General features: G+C 50.0%; 1 protein-coding gene across 1 annotated transcript in view; it reads right to left on the reverse strand.

Moving 5' to 3' along the window:
* Window positions 1-24,035, reverse strand: part of flvcr2a (FLVCR choline and putative heme transporter 2a) — a 390,222-nt gene that overhangs the window by 20,083 nt on the left and 346,104 nt on the right. The window contains exons 9-10 of the mRNA XM_072494542.1: window positions 20,425-20,536; window positions 7,692-7,750 (exon numbers count right to left, since the gene is read on the reverse strand). Coding sequence (XP_072350643.1) covers window positions 7,692-7,750; window positions 20,425-20,536 — 171 coding nt within the window. The remainder of the gene's footprint in view (window positions 1-7,691; window positions 7,751-20,424; window positions 20,537-24,035) is intronic.

A 24,035-nucleotide genomic window follows, 5' to 3' on the forward strand; every position in this document is an offset into this window, starting at 1 on the left:
CAAAGATGATTCTGGATGGGAGCGAAAGCAACAGGGTAGTTGTTATGGGGGACTTTAACTTTCCAAATAGTGACTGGAAACGCTATAGTTCGAGTACATTAGATGGGTCCGTTTTTGTCCAATGTGTGCAGGAGGGTTTCCTGACACAGTATGTAGATAGGCCAACGAGAGACAAGGCCATATTGGATTTGGTACTGGGTAATGAACCAGGACAGGTGTTAGATTTGGAGGTAGGTGAGCACTTTGGTGATAGTGACCACAATTCGATTACATTTACTTTAGTGATGGAAAGGGTTAGGTGTATACCGCAGGGCAAGAGTTATATCTGGGGGAAAGACAATTATGATGCAATGAGGCACGACTTAGGATACATCGGATGGAGAGGAAAACTGCAGGGGATGGGCACAATGGAAATGTGGAGCTTGTTCAAGGAACAGCTACTGCGTGTCCTTGATAAGTATGTACCTGTCAGGCAGGGAGGAAGTGGTCGAGTGAGGGAACCGTGATTTACTAAAGCAGTCGAAACACTTGTCAAGAGGAAGAAGGAGACTTATGTAAAGATGAGACATGAAGGTTCAGTTAGGGCGCTCGAGAGTTACAAGTTAGCTAGGAAGGACCTAAAGAGAGAGCTAAGAAGAGCCAGGAGGGGACATGAGAAGTCTTTGGCAGGTAGGATCAAGTATAACCCTAAAGCTTTCTATAGATATGTCAGGAATAAAAGAATGACTCGGGTAAGAGTAGGGCCAGTCAAGGACAGTAGTGGGAAGTTGTGCTTGGAGTCCGAGGAGAGAGGAGAGGTGCTAAATGAATATTTTTCATCAGTATTCACACAGGAAAAAGACAATGTTGTCAAGGAGAATACTGAGATACAGGCTACTAGACTAGAAAGGCTTGAGGTTCATAAGGAGGAGGTGTTAGCAATTCTGGAAAATGTGAAAATAGATAAGTCATCTGGGCCGGATGGGATTTATCCTAGGATTCTCTGGGAAGCTCGGGAGGAGATTGCTGAGCCTTTGGCCTTGATCTTTAAGTCATCTTTGTCTACAGGAATAGTACCAGAAGATTGGAGGATAGCAAATGTTGTCCCCTTGTTCAAGAAGGGGAGTAGAGATAACCCCGGTAACTATAGACCAGTGAGCCTTACTTCTGTTGTGGGAAAAATCTTGGAAAAGTTTATAAGAGATAGGATGTATAATCATCTGGAAAGGAGTAATTTGATTAGAGATAGTCAACATGGTTTTGTGAAGGGTAGATCGTGCCTCACAAACCTTATAGAGTTCTTTGAGAAGGTGACCAAACAGGTGGATGAGGGTAAAGCAGTTGATGTGGTGTATATGGATTTCAGTAAAGCGTTTTATAAGGTTCCCCACGGTAGGCTACTGCAGAAAATACGGAAGCATGGGATTCAGGGTGATTTAGCAGTTTGGATCAGAAATTGGCTAGCTGGAAGAAGACAAAGGGTGGTGGTTGATGGGAAATGTTCAGACTGGGTAATGAACCTGGCCAGGTGTTGGATTTGGAGGTAGGAGAGCACTTTGGGGACAGTGACCACAATTCGGTGACGTTTACGTTAATGATGGAAAGGGATAAGTATACACCGCAGGGCAAGAGTTATAGCTGGGGGAAGGGCAATTATGATGCCATTAGACGTGACTTGGGGGGGATAAGGTGGAGAAGAAGGCTGCAAGTGTTGGGCACACTGGATAAGTGGAGCTTGTTCAAGGATCAGCTACTGCGTGTTCTTGATAAGTATGTACCGGTCAGGCAGGGAGGCAGGCGTCGAGCGAGGGAACCGTGGTTTACCAAGGAAGTGGAATCTCTTGTTAAGAGGAAGAAGGAGGCCTATGTGAAGATGAGGTGTGAAGTTTCAGTTGGGGAGATTGATAGTTACAAGGTAGCGAGGATGGATCTAAAGAGAGAGCTAAGACGAGCAAGGAGGGGACATGAGAAGTATTTGGCAGGAAGGATCAAGGAAAACCCAAAAGCTTTCTATAGGTATGTCAGGAATAAGCGAATGACTAGGGAAAGAGTAGGACCAATCAAGGACAGGGATGGGAAATTGTGTGTGGAGTCTGAAGAGATAGGCGAGATACTAAATGAATATTTTTCGTCAGTATTCACTCAGGAAAAAGATAATGTTGTGGAGGAGAATGCTGAGCCCCAGGCTAATAGAATAGATGGCATTGAGGTACGTAGGGAAGAGGTGTTGGCAATTCTGGACAGGCTGAAAATAGATAAGTCCTCGGGACCTGATGGGATTTATCCTAGGATTCTCTGGGAGGCCAGGGAAGAGATTGCTGGACCTTTGGCTTTGATTTTTATGGCATCACTGGCTACAGGAATAGTGCCAGAGGACTGGAGGACAGCAAATGTGGTCCCTTTGTTCAAAAAGGGGAGCAGAGACAACCCCGGCAACTATAGACCGGTGAGCCTCACGTCTGTAGTGGGTAAAGTCTTGGAGGGGATTATAAGAGACAAGATTTATAATCATCTAGATAGGAATAATATGATCAGGGATAGTCAGCATGGCTTTGTGAAGGGTAGGTCATGCCTCACAAACCTTATCGAGTTCTTTGAGAAGGTGACTGAACAGGTAGACGAGGGTAGAGCAGTTGATGTGGTGTATATGGATTTCAGCAAAGCGTTTGATAAGGTTCCCCACGGTAGGCTATTGCAGAAAATACGGAGGCTGGGGATTGAGGGTGATTTAGAGATGTGGATCAGAAATTGGCTAGCTGAAAGAAGACAGAGGGTGGTGGTTGATGGGAAATGTTCAGAATGGAGTACAGTCACAAGTGGAGTACCACAAGGATCTGTTCTGGGGCCGTTGCTGTTTGTCATTTTTATCAATGACCTAGAGGAAGGCGCAGAAGGGTGGGTGAGTAAATTTGCAGACGATACTGAAGTCGGTGGTGTTGTCGATAGTCTGGAAGGATGTAGCAGGTTACAGAGGGATATAGATAAGTTGCAGAGCTGGGCTGAGAGGTGGCAAATGGAGTTTAATGTAGAGAAGTGTGAGGTGATTCACTTTGGAAGGAATAACAGGAATGCGGAATATTTGGCTAATGGTAAAGTTCTTGAAAGTGTGGATGAACAGAGGGATCTAGGTGTCCATGTACATAGATCCTTGAAAGTTGCCATCCAGGTTGATAGGGTTGTGAAGAAGGCCTATGGAGTGTTGGCCTTTATTGGTAGAGGGATTGAGTTCCGGAGTCGGAAGGTCATGTTGCAGCTGTACAGAACTCTGGTAAGGCCGCATTTGGAGTATTGCGTACAGTTCTGGTCACCGCATTATAGGAAGGACGTGGAGGCTTTGGAGCGGGTGCAGAGGAGATTTACCAGGATGTTGCCTGGTATGGAGGGAAAATCTTATGAGGAAAGGCTGATGGACTTGAGGTTGTTTTCATTGGAGAGAAGAAGGTTAAGAGGAGACTTAATAGAGGCATACAAAATGATCAGGGGGTTGGATAGGGTGGACAGTGAGAGCCTTCTCCCACGGATGGAAATGGCTGGCACGAGGGGACATAACTTTAAACTGAGGGGTAATAGATATAGGACAGAGGTCAGAGGTAGGTTCTTTACGCAAAGAGTAGTGAGGCCGTGGAATGCCCTACCTGCTACAGTAGTGAACTCGCCAACATTGAGGGCATTTAAAAGTTTATTGGATAAACATATGGATGATAATGGCATAGTGTAGGTTAGATGGCTTTTGTTTCGGTGCAACATCGTGGGCCGAAGGGCCTGTACTGCGCTGTATTGTTCTATGTTCTATGGAGTCCAGTTACTAGTGGTGTACCACAAGGATCTGTTTTGGGGCCACTGCTGTTTGTCATTTTTTTAAATGACCTGGAGGAGGGCGTAGAAGGATGGGTGAGTAAATTTGCAGATGACACTAAAGTCGGTGGAGTTGTGGACGGTGCGGAAGGATGTTACAAGTTACAGAGGGACGTAGATAAGCTGCAGCGCTGGGCTGAGAGGTGGCAAATGGAGTTTCATGCAGAAAAGTGTGAGGTGATTCATTTTGGAAGGAATAACAGGAAGACAGAGTACTGGGCTAATGGTAAGATTCTTGGCAGTGTGGATGAGCAGAGAGATCTCAGTGTCCATGTACATAGATCCCTGAAAGTTGCCACCCAGGTTGAGAGGGTTGTTAAGAAGGCGTACGGTGTGTTAGCTTTTATTGGTAGAGGGATTGAGTTTCAGAGCCATGAGGTCATGTTGCAGCTATACAACACTCTGGTGCAGCTGCATTTGGAATATTGCGTACAGTTCTGGTCGCCGCATTATAGGAAGGATGTGGAAGCATTGGAAAGGGTGCAGAGGAGATTTACCAGGATGTTGCCTGGTATGGAGGGAAGATCTTATGAGGAAAGGCTGAGGGACTTAAGGCTGTTTTCGTTAGAGAGAAGAAGGTTAAGAGGTGACTTAATTGAGGCATACAAGATGATCAGAGGATTAGATAGGGTGGACAGTGAGAGCGTTTTTCCTCGGATGGTGATGTCTAGCATGAGGGGACATAGCTTTAAATTGAGGGGAGATAGATATAGGACAGATGTCAGAGGTAGGTTCTTTACGCAGAGAGTAGTAAGGGCGTGGAATGTCCTGCCTGCAACAGTAGTGGACTCGCCAACACTAAGGGCATTTAAATGGTCATTGGATAGACATATGGACGATAAGGGAATAGTGTAGATGGGCTTTAGAGTGGTTTCACAGGTCGGCGCAACATCGAGGGCCAAAGGGCCTGTACTGCGCATTAATGTTCTATGTTCTAAGTGAACCTCACCGTGGGGTACTCAGCCAATCAGAGGCAGAGAATCACTAATGATATGCAAATTGTGTGCGCTGTATGTGCGTTCCGGAACCATTGGTGCCTCTGTTGAGGTGACGGAGAATTGAGATTAAGCATCAAATCGGCACCCGCTGCAAATTTAGCGTCGGAACCTATTCTCGGTCCAATTGTATTTGCCGATTTTGTGGTCCGCAGTTGGAGTACCCCGCCCATTCTACCCGAGAGAAGAATAGATTTAAACCGGAATGGAATTGGGAAGGGATGGAAAGAAAGTGCCGTCGACTATACTGCTGAGAAATCTAGGGCCATTCTGGGAATTGTTACCTGGTCAATGGGAGGGGGAGAGGAGACTGCTGCCAAGGACACAACAGAATGAACCCAAACATAAGTGAATGTCAGGATGGAACTGGGGGGGGTTGGTGGTAGGTGGAGGGGATAGAGGGAGGTGGAGGGGATGGAGGGAGGTGGAGGGGATGGAGGGAGGTGGAGGGGATGGAGGGAGGTGGAGGGGATGGAGGGAGGTGGAGGGGATGGAGCGGATGGAGGGGATGGAGGGAGGTGGGGGGATGGTGGGAGGTGGAAGGAGGTGGAGGGGATGGAGGGGGGTGGAGAGGATGGAGGGAGGTGGAGGGGATGGAGGGAGGTGGAGGGGATGGAGGGAGGTGGAGGGGATGGAGGGAGGTGGAGGGGATGGAGGGAGGTGGAGGGGATGGAGGGAGGTGGAGGGGATGGAGGGAGGTGGAGGGGATGGTGGGAGGTGGAGGGGATGGAGGGAGGTGGAGGGGATGGTGGGAGGTGGAGGGGATGGAGGGAGGTGGAGGGGATGGAGGGAGGTGGAGGGGATGGAGGGAGGTGGAGGGGATGGAGGGAGGTGGAGGGGATGGATAGAGGGAGGTGGAGGGGATGGAGGGAGGTGGAGGGGATGGAGGGAGGTGGAGGGGATGGAGGGAGGTAAAGAACTCGTAACCAGTCTGAACCAGTAGAATGACGATGTTGTTCTGAGTTAACTAATAAAATGTTATAAAATGTTAATAAAGGATGTCCCGAAGCGTGGTACATTGGCGAGACCATGCAGACGCTGCGACAACGAATGAACGGACATCGTGCGACAATCACCAGGCAGGAATGTTCTTTTCCAGTCGGGGAACACTTCAGCAGTCAAGGGCATTCAGCCTCTGATCTCCGGGTAAGCGTTCTCCAAGGCGGCCTTCAGGACGCGCGACAACGCAGAATCGCCGAGCAGAAACTTATAGCCAAGTTCCGCACACATGAGTGCGGCCTCAACCGGGACCTGGGATTCATGTCGCATTACATTCATCCCCCACCATCTGGCCTGCAAAATCCTACCAACTGTCCTGGCTTGACACAATTCACACCTCTTTAACCTGGGGTTACCCCATCTCTGGATCTGTAAAGATTTAATCACCTGCTAATGCTCGCATTCCTAGCATTGTTTGGCATCTTTGAATCTGTCTATATATATGTTTCTGGAACAGGCCTCTTCATTCACCTGAGGAAGGAGCAGCGCTCCGAAAGCTAGTGATTCAAAACAAACCTGTTGGGCTTTAGCTGGTGTTGTAAAACTTCTTACTGTGCTCACCCCAGTCCAACGCCGGCATCTCCACATCATAAAATGTTTGCAGGGACGGTTGATGTGAGAGTTGAAGGTGAGGAGATGACGGATTGTAGATCAACTCTGCATTAGTTTGAAATCTACCGCCGACACCAGACAAAAACAGTCACTTTGAGCCAACTGGATTCAAACAGGCCTTCCCAACAGGCTTGAGCAAAGATTCGTCCTTGGAAGAGTTAGTGTTCTTTTCACAAGTTCACACAAGAACTTTCCTATTTCTCATAAAATGAAAGCATAATATGAACAGCTTTAAGGACCGAGTCCCCATTACAGAGACAGTGGATCGCAATGTGCTTGCCTCATTGCGACCCACTTGGGACGCGAGGAGGTAATTAAATCTCACTAGAGGCCTCTTGCGAGATTTACGATGCTCATTACGCCTCGTGAGATCTAACAAGATCTTGCGAGGAGTCATGATCTGTTTCTCGCTCTCAGTGGGTGTGGTCCAGATTTACATATTCAAGTGAGCAGTTCGGTTCACCCAAGGCGCGAGATGGAACAGCCTCGCCTCGGAGACCTTCCGCCGTTTAGCAATGGTCTCCACAAACGTGGACAAGGCATAATGGCACTCGGGGCGGGGGTCTTCCCAGGCGATTGGGGCCCCGGGTTGCCGAGGGATCGGGATGCCATTTAAAAAGAAGCAGAGTCCTGTTTAATAGCGGGACTGCCAGCACCAGGAAACACCCGACTAAACCCACCCAAAAGGACTCTCTCTTTTTCATTAAACCGCGCCGAGTGTCTGTCACCTTCATTAAGATTGTGTTGGATTCTGCAAAGGACATTGGAGAATTTTGATGCTGTACAATCCCCACTAACCTTGTTACCTTCACATATTAAAACTCTGAAGCAGCAACAATGGCCCAACATAACCACAAGAAGTGTTCTTGTGACTCTAACCTTTCCAGTGTTCTCACAATAATGACCCTCTGATTGGGTAACAGTTGTTAATGGATGGCTCAGGATGGCTCAGGAGGAAGGATGGGAGATTTCAAAGTCAGTGTTGTCGGCCTTCACAAAGGACGCTCATTTTTAACAATGTTAATTTTAGCTTTACCGAAGGTTGTGTGGCCGCACAATACATACAGAGTGAACACAATTTGTAACCAAGTGATAGTGTGGGATAAACGCTAATCACTCGTTTGACTGTTGCTGATTGGTACAGAGAATGTGGTAAGAGTGGGGTTTGATTTGACTGAATTTAACAGAATAGATTTTACCCAAAGATGAGCATTGCTGCTGTGTGAAATCTGGAAGCAAGGCATTACTCACCGTGTCGTGCGCCACATGCATGTTTGCCTTCTGTCTCCTGAGGTCTGATTTAATTATTGCTGTTAAATCAAATTGTCACATTGTTAACTCATTTCTCTTATCTTGCTTCTGTCCCCTGTTCTCCTCCTTACTAAAAATACAATACAAAACAGAAATAGTCATCCTGAAGTAATCCAGCCCCAACACACTGATTCCGGAGAAATCTGACACAAACAGATAATTGTGGAATAATCCATTGTCTACAGCACGGTAGCACAGTGGTTAGCACTGTGGCTTCACAGCTCCAGGGTCCCAGGTTCGAGTCCCGGCTTGGGTCACTCTCTGTGTGGAGTCTGCACGTTCTCCCCGTGTCTGCGTGGGTTTCCTCCGGGTGCTCCGGTTTCCTCCCACAGTCCAAAGATGTGGATTGGCCACGCTAAATTGCCCTTAGTTTCCAAAAAGGTTAAGAGGGGTTATTGAGTTACGGGGATAGGGTGGAAGTGAGGGCTTAAGTGGGTCGGTGCAGACTCGATGGGCCGAATGGCCTCCTTCTGCACTGTATGTTGTATGTTCTAATCAGAGCAATGAGCAGCTAATGCAAAGTACCAGGTGGAGAAATCCATGTCTAATACTAAATGAGCACAACAGGACTGTCATTTACCAGAGGGGGCAGATCATAACCAATACAGAAAGCAGGACAAAATAAACTTCAACAAACAAATACAAAATAATGCACATCGGGTGCAAGATAGTCTGCGCACATCGTCACTGGAAGGTGCTGAAATGGACCTGGCAGACTTAATCCGTTCAATGCACAAAACGCCCAATCGATGCAGAGCAGCAATCAAAGCAAAAAGAACCATGTTTCGGCAGAGCCGGTAACGTGTGAGTGGGAGGGAGTTCCACTGAAGCTACGGAATGTTCTGGTCAGGTCTCACTGAGAGTTCAGTGTCCAGCACAACTCACTGAGACAGGGGAAACAGTGATGGCTTGGGGTCAGTGGGAGGACACAAGATCCTTCGATGTGGGAAAAGATCAGAGTCGTGGGTTTGACAGCCTTGAGATAATAGAAACATGATCCAGCAAAAGTGGACAAGTTTATAAACAGATGCTAAAGGTAAATCTGGAAAATTACTTTCAATGTAGCTGATTAGGACAAGGGGCATTAGGAGGGTAAAGGGTTTAGTATTGGCGCACAATTCATAGATTCATTGAATTTACAGTGCAGAAAGAGACCATTCGGCCCATCGAGTCTGCACTGGCCCTTGGAAAGAGCACCTTACTTAAGCCCACACCTCCACCCTATCCCCGTAGCCCAGTAACCCCACCCAACCTTTTTGGACACTAGGGGGCAATTTATCACGGCCAATCCACCTAACCTGCACAACTTTGGACTGTGGGAGGAAACCGGAGCACCCGGAGGAAACCCACGCAGACACGGGGAGAACGTGCAGACTCCACACAGACAGTGACCCAGTGGGGAATCGAACCTGGGACCTTGGAGCTGTGAAGCAGCAGTGCTAACCACTGTGCTACCGAATATTAATTCACTGAATACATATTCACAGAGTTATGATCAAACAAACACTGCAAAAGTTTGGAGTCCGGATTGATTGCAATATGCGTGGAAGCACAGCTGTCGAGATGGAAGAAGCATGAATAACTGTGGAAGTAGGTGATACAAGCGATTTACCTTTAGATACGATAGAACATAGAACAATACAGCGCAGTACAGGCCCTTCGGCCCACGATGTTGCACCGAAACAAAAGCCATCTAACCTACACTATGCCATTATCATCCATATGCTTATCCAATAAACTTTTAAATGCCCTCAATGTTGGCGAGTTCACTACTGTAGCAGGTAGGGCATTCCACGGCTTCACCACTCTTTGCGTAAAGAACCTACCTCTGACCTCTGTCCTATATCTATTACCCCTCAGTTTAAAGTTATGTCCCCTCGTGCCAGCCATTTCCATCCGCGGGAGAAGGCTGTCACTGTCCACCCTATCCAGCCCCCTAATCATTTTGTATGCCTCTATTAAGTCTCCTCTTAACCTTCTTCTCTCCAACGAAAACAACCTCGAGTCCATCAGCCTTTCCTCATAAGATTTTCCCTCCATACCAGGCAACATCCTGGTAAATCTCCTCTGCACCCGCTCCAAAGCCTCCACGTCCTTCCTATAATGCGGTGACCAGAATACGCAATACTCCAAATGCGGCCGTACCAGAGTTCTGTACAGCTGCAACATGACCTCCTGACTCCGGAACTCAATCCCTCTACCAATAAAGGCCAACACTCCATAGGCCTTCTTCACCACCCTATCAACCTGGGTGGCAACTTTCAGGGATCTATGTACATGGACACCTAGATCCCTCTGCTCATCCACACTTTCAAGAACTTTTCCATTAGCCAAATATTCCACATTCCTGTTATTCCTTCCAAAGTGAATCACCTCACACTTCTGTACATTAAACTCCATTTGCCACCTCTCAGCCCAGCACTGCAGCTTATCTATATCCCTCTGTAACCTGCTACATCCTTCCACACTATCGACAACACCACCGACTTTAGTATCGTCTGCAAATTTACTCACCCACCCTTCTGCGCCTTCCTCTAGGTCATTGATAAAAATGACAAACAGCAACGGCCCCAGAACAGATCCTTGTGGTACTCCACTTGTGACTGAACTCCATTCTGAACATTTCCCATCAACCACCACCCTCTGTCTTCTTTCAGCTAGCCAATTTCTGATCCACATCTCTAAATCACCCTCAATCCCCAGCCTCCGTATTTTCTGCAATAGCCTACTGTGGGGAACCTTATCAAACGCTTTGCTGAAATCCATATACACCACATCAACTGCTCTACCCTCGTCTACCTGTTCAGTCACCTTCTCAAAGAACTCGATAAGGTTTGTGAGGCATGACCTACCCTTCACAAAGCCATGCTGACTATCCCTGATCATATTATTCCTATCTAGATGATTATAAATCTTGTCTCTTATAATCCCCTCCAAGACTTTACCCACTACAGACGTGAGGCTCACCGGTCTATAGTTGCCGGGGTTGTCTCTGCTCCCCTTTTTGAACAAAGGGACCACATTTGCTATCCTCCAGTCCTCTGGCACTATTCCTGTAGCCAATGATGACATAAAAATCAAAGCCAATGGTCCAGCAATCTCTTCCCTGGCCTCCCAGAGAATCCTAGGATAAATCCCATCAGGTCCCGGGGACTTATCTATTTTCAGCCTGTCCAGAATTGCCAACACCTCTTCCCTACGTACCTCAATGCCATCTAATCTATTTACCTGGAGCTCAGCATTCTCCTCCACAACATTATCTTTTTCCTGAGTGAATACTGACGAAAAATATTCATTTAGTATCTCGCCTATCTCTTCAGACTCTACACACAACTTCCCATCCCTGTCCTTGACTGGTCCTACTCTTTCCCTAGTCATTCGCTTATTCCTGACATACCTATAGAAAGCTTTTGGGTTTTCCTTGATCCTACCTGCCAAATACTTCTCATGTCCCCTCCTTGCTCGTCTTAGCTCTCTCTTTAGATCCTTCCTCGCTACCTTGTAACTATCAATCGCCCCAACTGAAACTTCACACCTCATCTTCACATAGGCCTCCTTCTTCCTCTTAACAAGAGATTCCACTTCTTTGGTAAACCATGGTTCCCTCGCTCGGCACCTTCCTCCCTGCCTGACCGATACATACTTATCAAGAACACGCAGTTCTTGAACTGAACATTCCTGGTAAAACCTTTTCAGGAGAAAAAGGTGTATGGTGACTGGATACTGTGAATAAATGTTACTCTCTTTAACAGTTCCAAAGTGAATGGAGGACCTGGGGATTGAGGTAAGGTAGGAACTAGGAGCAGGGGTGGGTCTTGAACCTGCTCCACCATTCAAACCACACCATGGCCGATTACCGTCCTCCACAAAATGTTCCCACATTATCCCATCACCCTGAATGCCATGAGTCTCAGGACAGAATCTCTATGGATGCTCAGAAATAAGGAGAATAGGTAAAAATGTTCAGCTTCAAACGTGATGCATGAACTCAGGGGCTATGTCACTGGCCCAGCATCCCAAGGCCCAGGCTAACGCACTGCGGACATGGGCTCAAATCCCACCAGGGCAGTAGATGGAATTTAAACAGTCAATCAATCTGGAATTGAAAATGAATTTCCGTGGACATGAAAATCTTCAAATCCATCAGTAATGTCCTTCAAGGAAGGAAATCTTCCTTCCTTACCGAGTTTGGCCTCCTGCAGATCCATGCAATGACTCAAAAAGGCCTGGCCAACCAAAGTTCAAGGACTATTAGGACCACGCTTACACAATGAATTGCTCCCCCCCCCCAAATTGATATCCTGATGAGTGCAAAGCTAAAATATTTGACAAGCCCTTTTTTCAAACAAGAGACTGACGGATAATATACAAACAAGAAAAGACTTCAATTCAAATAGCACCTTTCATGATCTATGGATGTGTCAAAGCAGCAAGTAAATACCTTTGAATCTGGTCACTGTCGCACCAAACAAGTGCCAGGCAATGACAAACTCCTACAAGAGAGGTTCTAACCACCACCCCTTGACATTCATAATAATAATAATCTTTATTAGTGGGCTTACATTAACACTGCAATGAAGTTACTGTGAAAATCCCCGTTAATACCATTCAATGGCATTACCATTGCTGAATCCCCAACAATCAACATCCTGGTGGTCACAGTGAGACCAGAACTGGACACGGTGTTCACAGTGAGACCAGAACTGGACACTGTTCACAGTGAGACCAGAACTGGACACAGTGTTCACAGTGGGACCAGAACTGGACACAGTGTTCACAGTGAGACCAGAACTGGACACAGTGTTCACAGTGAGACCAGAACGGGACACAGTGTTCACAGTGAGACCAGAACTGGACACAGTGTTCATAGTGAGACCAGAACTGGACACAGTGTTCACAGTGAGACCAGAACTGGACACAGTGTTCACAGTGAGAGTGACCAGAACGGGACACAGTGTTCACAGTGAGATCAGAACTGGACACAGTGTTCACAGTGAGAGTGACCAGAACGGGACACAGTGTTCACAGTGAGATCAGAACTGGACACAGTGTTCACAGTGAGACCAGAACTGGACACAGTGTTCACAGTGAGAGTGACCAGAACGGGACACAGTGTTCACAGTGAGATCAGAACTGGACACAGTGTTCACAGTAAGATCAGAATTGGACACAGTGTTCACAGCGAGACCAGAACTGGACACAGTGTTCACAGTGAGACCAGAACTGGACACAGTGTTCACAGTGAGACCAGAACTGGACACAGTGTTCACAGTGAGAGTGACCAACAAAGAACAAAGAACAAAGAAATGTACAGCACAGGAACAGGCCCTTCGGCCCTCCAAGCCCGTGCCGACCATACTGCCCGACTAAACTACAATCTTCTACACTTCCTGGGTCCGTTTCCTTCTATTCCCATCCTATTCATATATTTGTCAAGATGCCCCTTAAATGTCCCTATCGTCCCTGCTTCCACTACCTCCTCCGGTAGTGAGTTCCAGGCACCCACTACCCTCTGCGTAAAAAACTTGCCTCGTACATCTACTCTAAACTTTGCCCCTCTCACCTTAAACCTATGCCCCCTAGTAATTGACCCCTCTACCCCGGGGAAAAGCCTCTGACTATCCACTCTGTCTATGCCCCTCATAATTTTGTATACCTCTATCAGGTCGCCCCTCAACCTCCTTCGTTCCAGTGAGAACAAACCGAGTTTATTCAATCGCTCCTCATAGCTTATGCCCTCCATACCAGGCAACATTCTGGTAAATCTCTTCTGCACCCTCTCTAAAGCCTCCACATCCTTCTGGTAGTGTGGCGACCAGAATTGAACACTATACTCCAAGTGTGGCCTAACTAAGGTTCTATACAGCTGCAACATGACTTGCCAATTCTTATACTCAATGCCCCGGCCAATGAAGGCAAGCATGCCGTATGCCTTCTTGACTACCTTCTCCACCTGTGTTGCCCCTTTCAATGACCTATGGACCTGTACTCCTAGATCTCTTTGACTTTCAATACTCTTGAGGGTTCTACCATTCACTGTATATTCCCTACCTGCATTAGCCCTTCCAAAATGCATTACCTCACATTTGTCCGGATTAAACTCCATCTGCCATCTCTCCGCCCAAGTCTCCAGACAATCTAAATCCTGCTGTATCCTCAGACAGTCCTCATCGCTATCCGCAATTCCACCAACCTTTGTGTCGTCTGCAAACTTACTAATCAGACCAGTTACATTTTCCTCCAAATCATTTATATATACTACAAAGAGCAAAGGTCCCAGCACTGATCCCTGTGGAACACCACTGGTCACAGCCCTCCAATGAGAAAAGCATCCCTCCATTGCTACCCTCTGCCTTCTATGGCCTAGCCAGTTCTGTATCCACCTTGCCAGTTCACCCCTGATCCCGTGTGACTTCACCTTTTGTACTAGTCTACCATGAGGGACCTTGTCAAAGGCCTTACTGAAGTCCATATAGACAACATCTACTGCCCTACCTGCATCAATCATCTTAGTGACCTCCTCGAAAAACTCTATCAAGTTAGTGAGACACGACCTTCCCTTCACAAAACCGTGCTGCCTCTCACTAATACGTCCATTTGCTTCCAAATGGGAGTAGATCCTGTCTCGAAGAATTCTCTCCAGTAATTTCCCTACCACTGAAGTAAGGCTCACCGGCCTGTAGTTCCCGGGATTATCCTAGCTACCCTTCTTAAACAGAGGAACAACATTGGCTATTCTCCAGTCCTCCGGGACATCACCTGAAGACAGCGAGGATCCAAAGATTTCTGTCAAGGCCTCAGCAATTTCCTCTCCAGCCTCCTTCAGTATTCTGGGGTAGATCCCATCCGGCCCTGGGGACTTATCTACCTTAATATTTTTTAAGACACCCAACACCTCGTCTTTTTGGATCACAATGTGACCCAGGCTATCTACACCCCCTTCTCCAGACTCAACATCTACCAATTCCTTCTCTTTGGTGAATACTGATGCAAAGTATTCATTTAGTACCTCGCCCATTTCCTCTGGCTCCACACATAGATTCCCTTGCCTATCCTTCAGTGGGCCAACCCTTTCCCTGGCTACCCTCTTGCTTTTTATGTACGTGTAAAAAGCCTTGGGATTTTCCTTAACCCTATTTGCCAATGACTTTTCATGACCCCTTCTAGCCCTCCTGACTCCTTGCTTAAGTTCCTTCCTACTTTCCTTATATGCCACACAGGCTTCGTCTGTTCCCAGCCTTTTAGCCCTGACAAATGCCTCCTCTTTCTTTTTGACGAGGCCTACAATATCACTCGTCATCCAAGGTTCCCGAAAATTGCTGTATTTATCTTTCTTCCTCACAGGAACATGCCTGTCCTGTATTCCTTTCAACTGACACTTGAAAGCCTCCCACATGTCAGATGTTGATTTGCCCTCAAACATCCGCCCCCAATCTATGTTCTTCAGTTCCCGCCTAATATTGTTATAATTAGCCTTCCCCCAATTTAGCACATTCATCCTCGGACCACTCTTATCCTTGTCCACCAGTACTTTAAAACTTACTGAATTGTGGTCACTGTTACCGAAATGCTTCCCTAATGAAACATCTACCACCTGGCCGGGCTCATTCCCCAATACCAGGTCCAGTACCGCCCCTTCCCTAGTTGGACTGTTTACATATTGTTTTAAGAAGCCCTCCTGGATGCTCCTTACAAACTCCGCCCCGTCTAAGCCCCTGGCACTAAGTGAGTCCCAGTCAATATTGGGGAAGTTGAAGTCTCCCATCACCACAACCCTGTTGTTTTTACTCTTTTCCAAAATCTGTCTACCTATCTGCTCCTCCATCTCCCGCTGGCTGTTGGGAGGCCTGTAGTATACCCCCAACATTGTGACTGCACCCTTCTTATTCCTGATTTCTACCCATATAGCCTCACTGCCCTCGGAGGTGTCCTCTCGCAGTATAGCTGTGATATTCTCCCGAACAAGTAGCGCAACTCCGCCTCCCCTTTTACATCCCCCTCTATCCCGCCTGAAACATCTAAATCCTGGAACGTTTAGCTGCCAATCCTGCCCTTCCCTCAACCAGGTCTCTGTAATGGCAACAACATCATAGTTCCAAGTAGTACTCCAAGCTCTAAGTTCATCTGCCTTACCCGTAATGCTCCTTGCATTAAAACATATGCACTTCAGGCCACCAGACCCGCTGTGTTCAGCAACTTCTCCCCGTCTGCTCTGCCTCAGAGCCACACTGTCCCTATTCCCTAGTTCTCCCTCAATGCTCTCACCTTCTGACCTATTGCTCCCGTGCCCACCCCCCTGCCATACTAGTTTAAACCCTCCCGTGTGACACTAGCAAACCTCGCGGCCAGGATATTTATGCCTCTCCGGTTTAGATGCAACCCGTCCTTCTTATACAGGTCACACCTGCCCCGGAAGAGCTCCCAGTGGTCCAGATAACGGAAACCCTCCCTCCTACACCAGCTGTTTAGCCACGTGTTTGTCTGCTCTATCTTCCTATTTCTAGCCTCACTGGCACGTGGCACAGGGAGTAATCCCGAGATTACAACGCTCGAGGTCCTGTCTTTTAATTTTCTGCCTAGCTCCCTGAACTCCTGCTGCAGGACCTCATGCCCCTTCCTGCCTATGTCGTTAGTACCAATATGTACAACGACCTCTGCCTGTTTGCCCTCCCCCTTCAGGATTCCCTCTACCCGTTCGGAGACATCCTGGACCCTGGCACCAGGGAGGCAACATACCATCCTGGAGTCTCTTTCACGTCCACAGAAGCGCCTATCTGTGCCCCTGACTATAGAGTCCCCTATTACTATTACTCTTCTGCGCTTTGACCCTCCCTTCTGAACATCAGAGCCAGCCGTGGTGCCACTGCTCTGGCTGCTGCTGTTTTCCCCTGATAGGCTATCCCCCCCGACAGTATCCAAAGGGGTATATCTGTTCGAGAGGGGGACAACCACAGGGGATTCCTGCACTGACTGCCTGCCCTTTCTGGTGGTCACCCATTTCGGTGCCTGCACCTTGGGTGTGACCACAGTTACATAACTGCGATCTATGACGCTTTCCGCCACCTGCATGCTCCTAAGTGCATCCAATTGCTGCTCCAACCGAACCATGCGGTCTGTGAGGAGCTGCAGTTGGGTGCACTTTCTGCAGATGAAGCCATCCGGGACGCTGGACCAGAACTGGACACAGTGTTCACAGTGAGATCTGAACGGGACACAGTGTTCACAGTGAGACCAGAATTGGACACAGTGTTCAGAGTGAGACCAGAACTGGACACAGTGTTCTCAGTGAGACCAGAACTGGACACAGTGTTCACAGTGAGACCAGAACTGGACACGGTGTTCACAGTGAGATCAGAATTGGACACTGTGTTCACAGTGAGACCAGAACTGGACAGTGTTCACAGTGAGACCAGAACTGGACACAGTGTTCACAGTGAGACCAGAACTGGACACAGTGTTCACAGTGAGACCAGAACTGGACACAGTGTTCACAGTGAGACCAGAACTGGACACAGTGTTCACAGTGAGACCAGAACTGGACACAGTGTTCACAGTGAGACCAGAACTGGACACACTGTTCACAGTGAGACCAGAACGGGACACAGTGTTCACAGTGAGACCAGAACTGGACACTGTTCACAGTGAGACCAGAACTGGACACTGTTGACAGTGAGACCAGAACTGGACACTGTTGACAGTGAGCCCAGAACTGGACACAGTGTTCACAGTGAGACCAGAACGGGACACAGTGTTCACAGTGAGACCAGAACTGGACACAGTGTTCACAGTGAGATCAGAATTGGACACAGTGTTCACAGTGAGACCAGAACTGGACACGGTGTTCACAGTGAGCCCAGAACTGGACACAGTGTTCACAGTGAGACCAGAACGGGACACAGTGTTCACAGTGAGAGTGACCAGAACTGGACACAGTGTTCACAGTGAGATCAGAATTGGACACAGTGTTCACAGTGAGACCAGAACTGGACACGGTGTTCACAGTGAGACCAGAACTGGACACAGTGTTCACAGTGAAACCAGAACTGGACACGGTGTTTACAGTGAGAGTGACCAGAACTGGACACAGTGTTCACAGCAAGACCAGAACTGGACACAGTGTTCACAGTGAGACCAGAACGGGACACAGTGTTCACAGCAAGACCAGAACTGGACACAGTGTTCACAGTGAGACCAGAACTGGACACGGTGTTTACAGTGAGACCAGAACGGGACACAGTGTTCACAGTGAGACCAGAACGGGACACAGTGTTCACAGCAAGACCAGAACTGGACACAGTGTTCACAGTGAGACCAGAACTGGACACGGTGTTTACAGTGAGACCAGAACGGGACACAGTGTTCACAGTGAGACCAGAACTGGACACAGTGTTCACAGTGAGACCAGAACGGGACACAGTGTTCACAGTGAGACCAGAACTGGACACGGTGTTTACAGTGAGACCAGAACTGGACACAGTGTTCACAGTGAGACCAGAACTGGACACAGTGTTCACAGCGAGACCAGAACTGGACACAGTGTTCACAGTGAGACCAGAACTGGACACAGTGTTCACAGTGAGACCAGAACTGGACACAGTGTTCACAGTGAGACCAGAACTGGACACAGTGTTCACAGTGAGACCAGAACTGGACACAGTGTTCACAGTGAGACCAGAACGGGACACAGTGTTCACAGTGAGACCAGAACTGGACACTGTTCACAGTGAGACCAGAACTGGACACTGTTGACACTGAGACCAGAACTGGACACTGTTCACAGTGAGACCAGAACTGGACACAGTGTTCACAGTGAGACCAGAACTGGACACAGTGTTCACAGTGAGACCAGAACTGGACACTGTTCACAGTGAGACCAGAACTGGACACTGTTGACACTGAGACCAGAACTGGACACTGTTCACAGTGAGACCAGAACTGGACACAGTGTTTACAGCGAGATCAGAATTGGACACAGTGTTCACAGTGAAACCAGAACTGGACACAGTGGTCACAGTGAGACCAGAACTGGACACAGTGTTCACAGTGAGACCAGAATTGGACACAGTGTTCACAGTGAGACCAGAACTGGACACAGTGTTCATAGTGAGACCAGAACGGGACACAGTGTTCACAGTGAGATCAGAACTGGACACAGTGTGCACAGTGAGACCAGAACTGGACACAGTGTTCACAGCGAGACCAGAACTGGACACAGTGTTCACAGTGAGACCAGAACTGGACACAGTGTTCACAGTGAGACCAGAACTGGACACTGTTCACAGTGAGACCAGAATTGGACACAGTGTTCACAGTGAGACCAGAACTGGACACAGTGTTCACAGTGAGATCAGAACTGGACACAGTGTTCACAGTGAGATCAGAACGGGACACAGTGTTCACAGTGAGACCAGAACTGGACACAGTGTTCACAGTGAGATCAGAACTGGACACAGTGTTCACAGTGAGACCAGAACGGGACACAGTGTTCACAGTGAGACCAGAACGGGACACAGTGTTCACAGTGAGACCAGAACTGGACACAGTGTTCACAGTGAGACCAGAACTGGACACTGTTGACAGTGAGACCAGAACTGGACACAGTGTTCACAGTGAGACCAGAACTGGACACGGTGTTCACAGTGAGATCAGAACGGGACACAGTGTTCACAGTGAGACCAGAACTGGACACGGTGTTTACAGCGAGAGTGACCAGAACGGGACACAGTGTTCACAGTGAGACCAGAACGGGACACAGTGTTCACAGTGAGACCAGAACTGGACACAGTGTTCACAGTGAGACCAGAATTGGACACAGTGTTCACAGTGGGACCAGAACGGGACACATTTTTCTCAGTGGGAGTGTCCAGAACTGGACAGTGTTGAGGAGGATTGCTTCGTCTTGGATTTCAAAATGGAGGTTAAATAATGTCCTTTTGTTATATTTGTTGCGGGTTGTGGGCTTCATTGGCTAGTCCAGCATTTATAGCCAATCCCTGGTTGCCCGTCAGAAGGTGGTGGTGAGCTGCCTTCTTCAACCGCTGCAGTCCCTGTGGTGTAGGCACAGCCACTGTGCTGTAAGGGAGGGAGTTCCAGGATGTTGCCCCAGCAACAGTGAAGGAACGGAGATACATTTCCAAGTCAGGGTGGTGAGTGACTTGGAGGAGAACCTCCAGGTGGTGGGTGCCCATGGTGCTGAGCTTCTTGAGTGTTGTTGGAGTCGCGCTCATCCGGAAAGTGGAGAGTATTCCATCACACTCCTGACTTGTGCCTTGTGGATGGTGGACAGGCTTCGGGGAGTCAGGAGGTGAGTTACTCTCTGTAGGAACCTAGCCATTGACCTTCCTGGTAGCCACAATATTGATACCGCTGGTCCAGGGGCTGGTTTAGCACACTGGGCTAAATCGCTGGCTTTGAAAGCAGACTAAGACAGGCCAGCAGCACGGTTCAATTCCCGTACCAGCCTCCCCGAACAGGCGCCGGAATGTGGCGACTAGGGGCTTTTCACAGTAACTTCATTTTAAGCCTACTTGTGACAATAAGTGATTTTAATTTCAGTTCAGTTTCTGGTCAATGGTAACCCCCAGGATAGTGATTCAGTTCCTTTTTGATTTTGTCTGACCTGACCATATTTCTGAAGTGCATTCTGAACATTTCCTTACCTTCGTTATCTTACCTGTGATAATAGTTCCAACAAAGAGAAACACAAAAATGAAAATGTTTCCTGCCACAGATCCAAATCGATCAATCAGTTTACCCTGCGAAATGGTAAAAGTAATACCAAAAACCTAAAATACAAAAACACACAATGTCACTGCTCCTCAGCAATCATTCGCACCATATTCTGTAATGTGTCAGAATGTTCGGGATCAGATGAAGCTGCTTCTTTATCATGGAGCCTTGAGAATAAATGACAAACAAGGAGTGACGGTGGGTGCACGATGACACAGTGGTTAACACAGCAGTCTCACAGTGCCAGGGACCCGGGGCGGTGTGATTCAGTGAGGGGGGCAGCACGGTGACACAGTGGTTAACACAGCAGTCTCACAGTGCCAGGGACCCGGGCGGTGTGACACAGTGAGGGGGGCAGCACGGTGACACAGTGGTTAACACAGCAGTCTCACAGTGCCAGGGACCCGGGCGGTGTGACACAGTGAGGGGGGCAGCACGGTGACACAGTGGTTAACACAGCAGTCTCACAGTGCCAGGGACCCGGGGCGGTGTGACACAGTGAGGGGGGCAGCTCGGTGACACAGTGGTTAACACAGCAGTCTCACAGTGCCAGGGACCCGGGGCAGTGTGACACAGTGAGGGGGGCAGCACGATGACACAGTGGTTAACACAGCAGTCTCACAGTGCCAGGGACCCGGGGCAGTGTGACACAGTGAGGGGGGCAGCACGGTGACACAGTGGTTAACACAGCAGTCTCACAGTGCCAGGGACCCGGGGCGGTGTGACACAGTGAGGGGGGCAGCACGGTGACACAGTGGTTAACACAGCAGTCTCACAGTGCCAGGGACCCGGGGTGGTGTGACACAGTGAGGGGGGCAGCACGGTGACACAGTGGTTAACACAGCAGTCTCACAGTGCCAGGGACCCGGGTGTTGTGACACAGTGAGGGGGGCAGCACGATGACACAGTGGTTAACACAGCAGTCTCACAGTGCCAGGGACCCGGGGCGGTGTGACACAGTGGTTAACACAGCAGTCTCACAGTGCCAGGGACCCGGGGCGGTGTGACACAGTGAGGGGGGTAGCACGGTGACACAGTGGTTAACACAGCAGTCTCACAGTGCCAGGGACCCGGGGCGGTGTGACACAGTGAGGGGGGCAGCTCGGTGAATTGTGGTTAACACAGCAGTCTCACAGTGCCAGGGACCCGGGGCGGTGTGACACAGTGAGGGGGGCAGCACGATGACACAGTGGTTAACACAGCAGTCTCACAGTGCCAGGGACCCGGGGCGGTGTGACACAGTGAGGGGGGCAGCTCGGTGAATTGTGGTTAACACAGCAGTCTCACAGTGCCAGGGACCCGGGGCGGTGTGACACAGTGAGGGGGGCAGCACGATGACACAGTGGTTAACACAGCAGTCTCACAGTGCCAGGGACCCGGGGCGGTGTGACACAGTGAGGGGGGCAGCACGGTGACACAGTGGTTAACACAGCAGTCTCACAGCGCCAGGGACCCTGGGTGGTGTGACACAGTGAGGGGGGCAGCACGGTGACACAGTGGTTAACACAGCAGTCTCACAGTGCCAGGGACCCGGGGCGGTGTGACACAGTGAGGGGGGCAGCACGGTGACACAGTGGTTAACACAGCAGTCTCACAGTGCCAGGGACCCGGGGCGGTGTGACACAGTGAGGGGGGGGCAGCACGGTGAATTGTGGTTAACACAGCAGTCTCACAGCGCCAGGGACCCGGGGCGGTGTGACACAGTGAGGGGGGCAGCACGGTGACACAGTGGTTAACACAGCAGTCTCACAGTGCCAGGGACCCGGGGCGGTGTGACACAGTGAGGGGGGCAGCACGGTGACACAGTGGTTAACACAGCAGTCTCACAGCGCCAGGGACCCTGGGTGGTGTGACACAGTGAGGGGGGCAGCACGGTGACACAGTGGTTAACACAGCAGTCTCACAGTGCCAGGGACCCGGGGCGGTGTGACACAGTGAGGGGGGCAGCACGGTGACACAGTGGTTAACACAGCAGTCTCACAGTGCCAGGGACCCGGGGCGGTGTGACACAGTGAGGGGGGGGCAGCACGGTGAATTGTGGTTAACACAGCAGTCTCACAGCGCCAGGGACCCGGGGCGGTGTGACACAGTGAGGGGGGCAGCACGGTGACACAGTGGTTAACACAGCAGTCTCACAGTGCCAGGGACCCGGGGCGGTGTGACACAGTGAGGGGGGCAGCACGGTGACACAGTGGTTAACACAGCAGTCTCACAGTGCCAGGGACCCGGGGCGGTGTGACACAGTGAGGGGGGCAGCACGGTGACACAGTGGTTAACACAGCAGTCTCACAGTGCCAGGGACCCGGGGCGGTGTGACACAGTGAGGGGGGCAGCACGGTGACACAGTGGTTAACACAGCAGTCTCACAGTGCCAGGGACCCGGGGCGGTGTGACACAGTGAGGGGGGCAGCACGGTGACACAGTGGTTAACACAGCAGTCTCACAGTGCCAGGGACCCGGGGCGGTGTGACACAGTGAGGGGGGCAGCACGGTGACACAGTGGTTAACACAGCAGTCTCACAGTGCCAGGGACCCGGGGCGGTGTGACACAGTGAGGGGGGCAGCTCGGTGACACAGTGGTTAACACAGCAGTCCCACAGTGCCAGGGACCCGGGGCGGTGTGACACAGTGAGGGGGGCAGCTCGGTGACACAGTGGTTAACACAGCAGTCTCACAGTGCCAGGGACCCGGGGCGGTGTGACACAGTGAGGGGGGGCAGCACGGTGACACAGTGGTTAACACAGCAGTCTCACAGCGCCAGGGACCCGGGGCGGTGTGACACAGTGAGGGGGGCAGCACGGTGACACAGTGGTTAACACAGCAGTCTCACACGCCAGGGACCCTGGGCGGTGTGACACAGTGAGGGGGGGCAGCACGGTGACACAGTGGTTAACACAGCAGTCTCACAGCGCCAGGGACCCGGGGCGGTGTGACACAGTGAGGGGGGCAGCACGGTGACACAGTGGTTAACACAGCAGTCTCACAGTGCCAGGGACCCGGGGCGGTGTGACACAGTGAGGGGGGCAGCACGGTGACACAGTGGTTAACACAGCAGTCTGACAGTGCCAGGGACCCGGGGCGGTGTGACACAGTGAGGGGGGCAGCACGGTGACACAGTGGTTAACACAGCAGTCTCACAGTGCCAGGGACCCGGGGCGGTGTGACACAGTGAGGGGGGCAGCATGGTGAATTGTGGTTAACACAGCAGTCTCACAGCGCCAGGGACCCGGGGCGGTGTGACACAGTGAGGGGGGCAGCACGGTGAATTGTGGTTAACACAGCAGTCTCACAGCGCCAGGGACCCGGGGCGGTGTGACACAGTGAGGGGGGCAGCACGATGACACAGTGGTTAACACAGCAGTCTCACAGTGCCAGGGACCCGGGGCGGTGTGACACAGTGAGGGGGGCAGCACGGTGAATTGTGGTTAACACAGCAGTCTCACAGCGCCAGGGACCCGGGGTGGTGTGACACAGTGAGGGGGGCAGCACGGTGACACAGTGGTTAACACAGCAGTCTCACAGTGCCAGGGACCCGGGGCGGTGTGACACAGTGAG

The sequence above is a fragment of the Scyliorhinus torazame genome, chromosome 2 (assembly GCF_047496885.1).
Source record: "Scyliorhinus torazame isolate Kashiwa2021f chromosome 2, sScyTor2.1, whole genome shotgun sequence".
In the NCBI taxonomy this organism is placed as follows: Eukaryota; Metazoa; Chordata; class Chondrichthyes; order Carcharhiniformes; family Scyliorhinidae; genus Scyliorhinus; species Scyliorhinus torazame.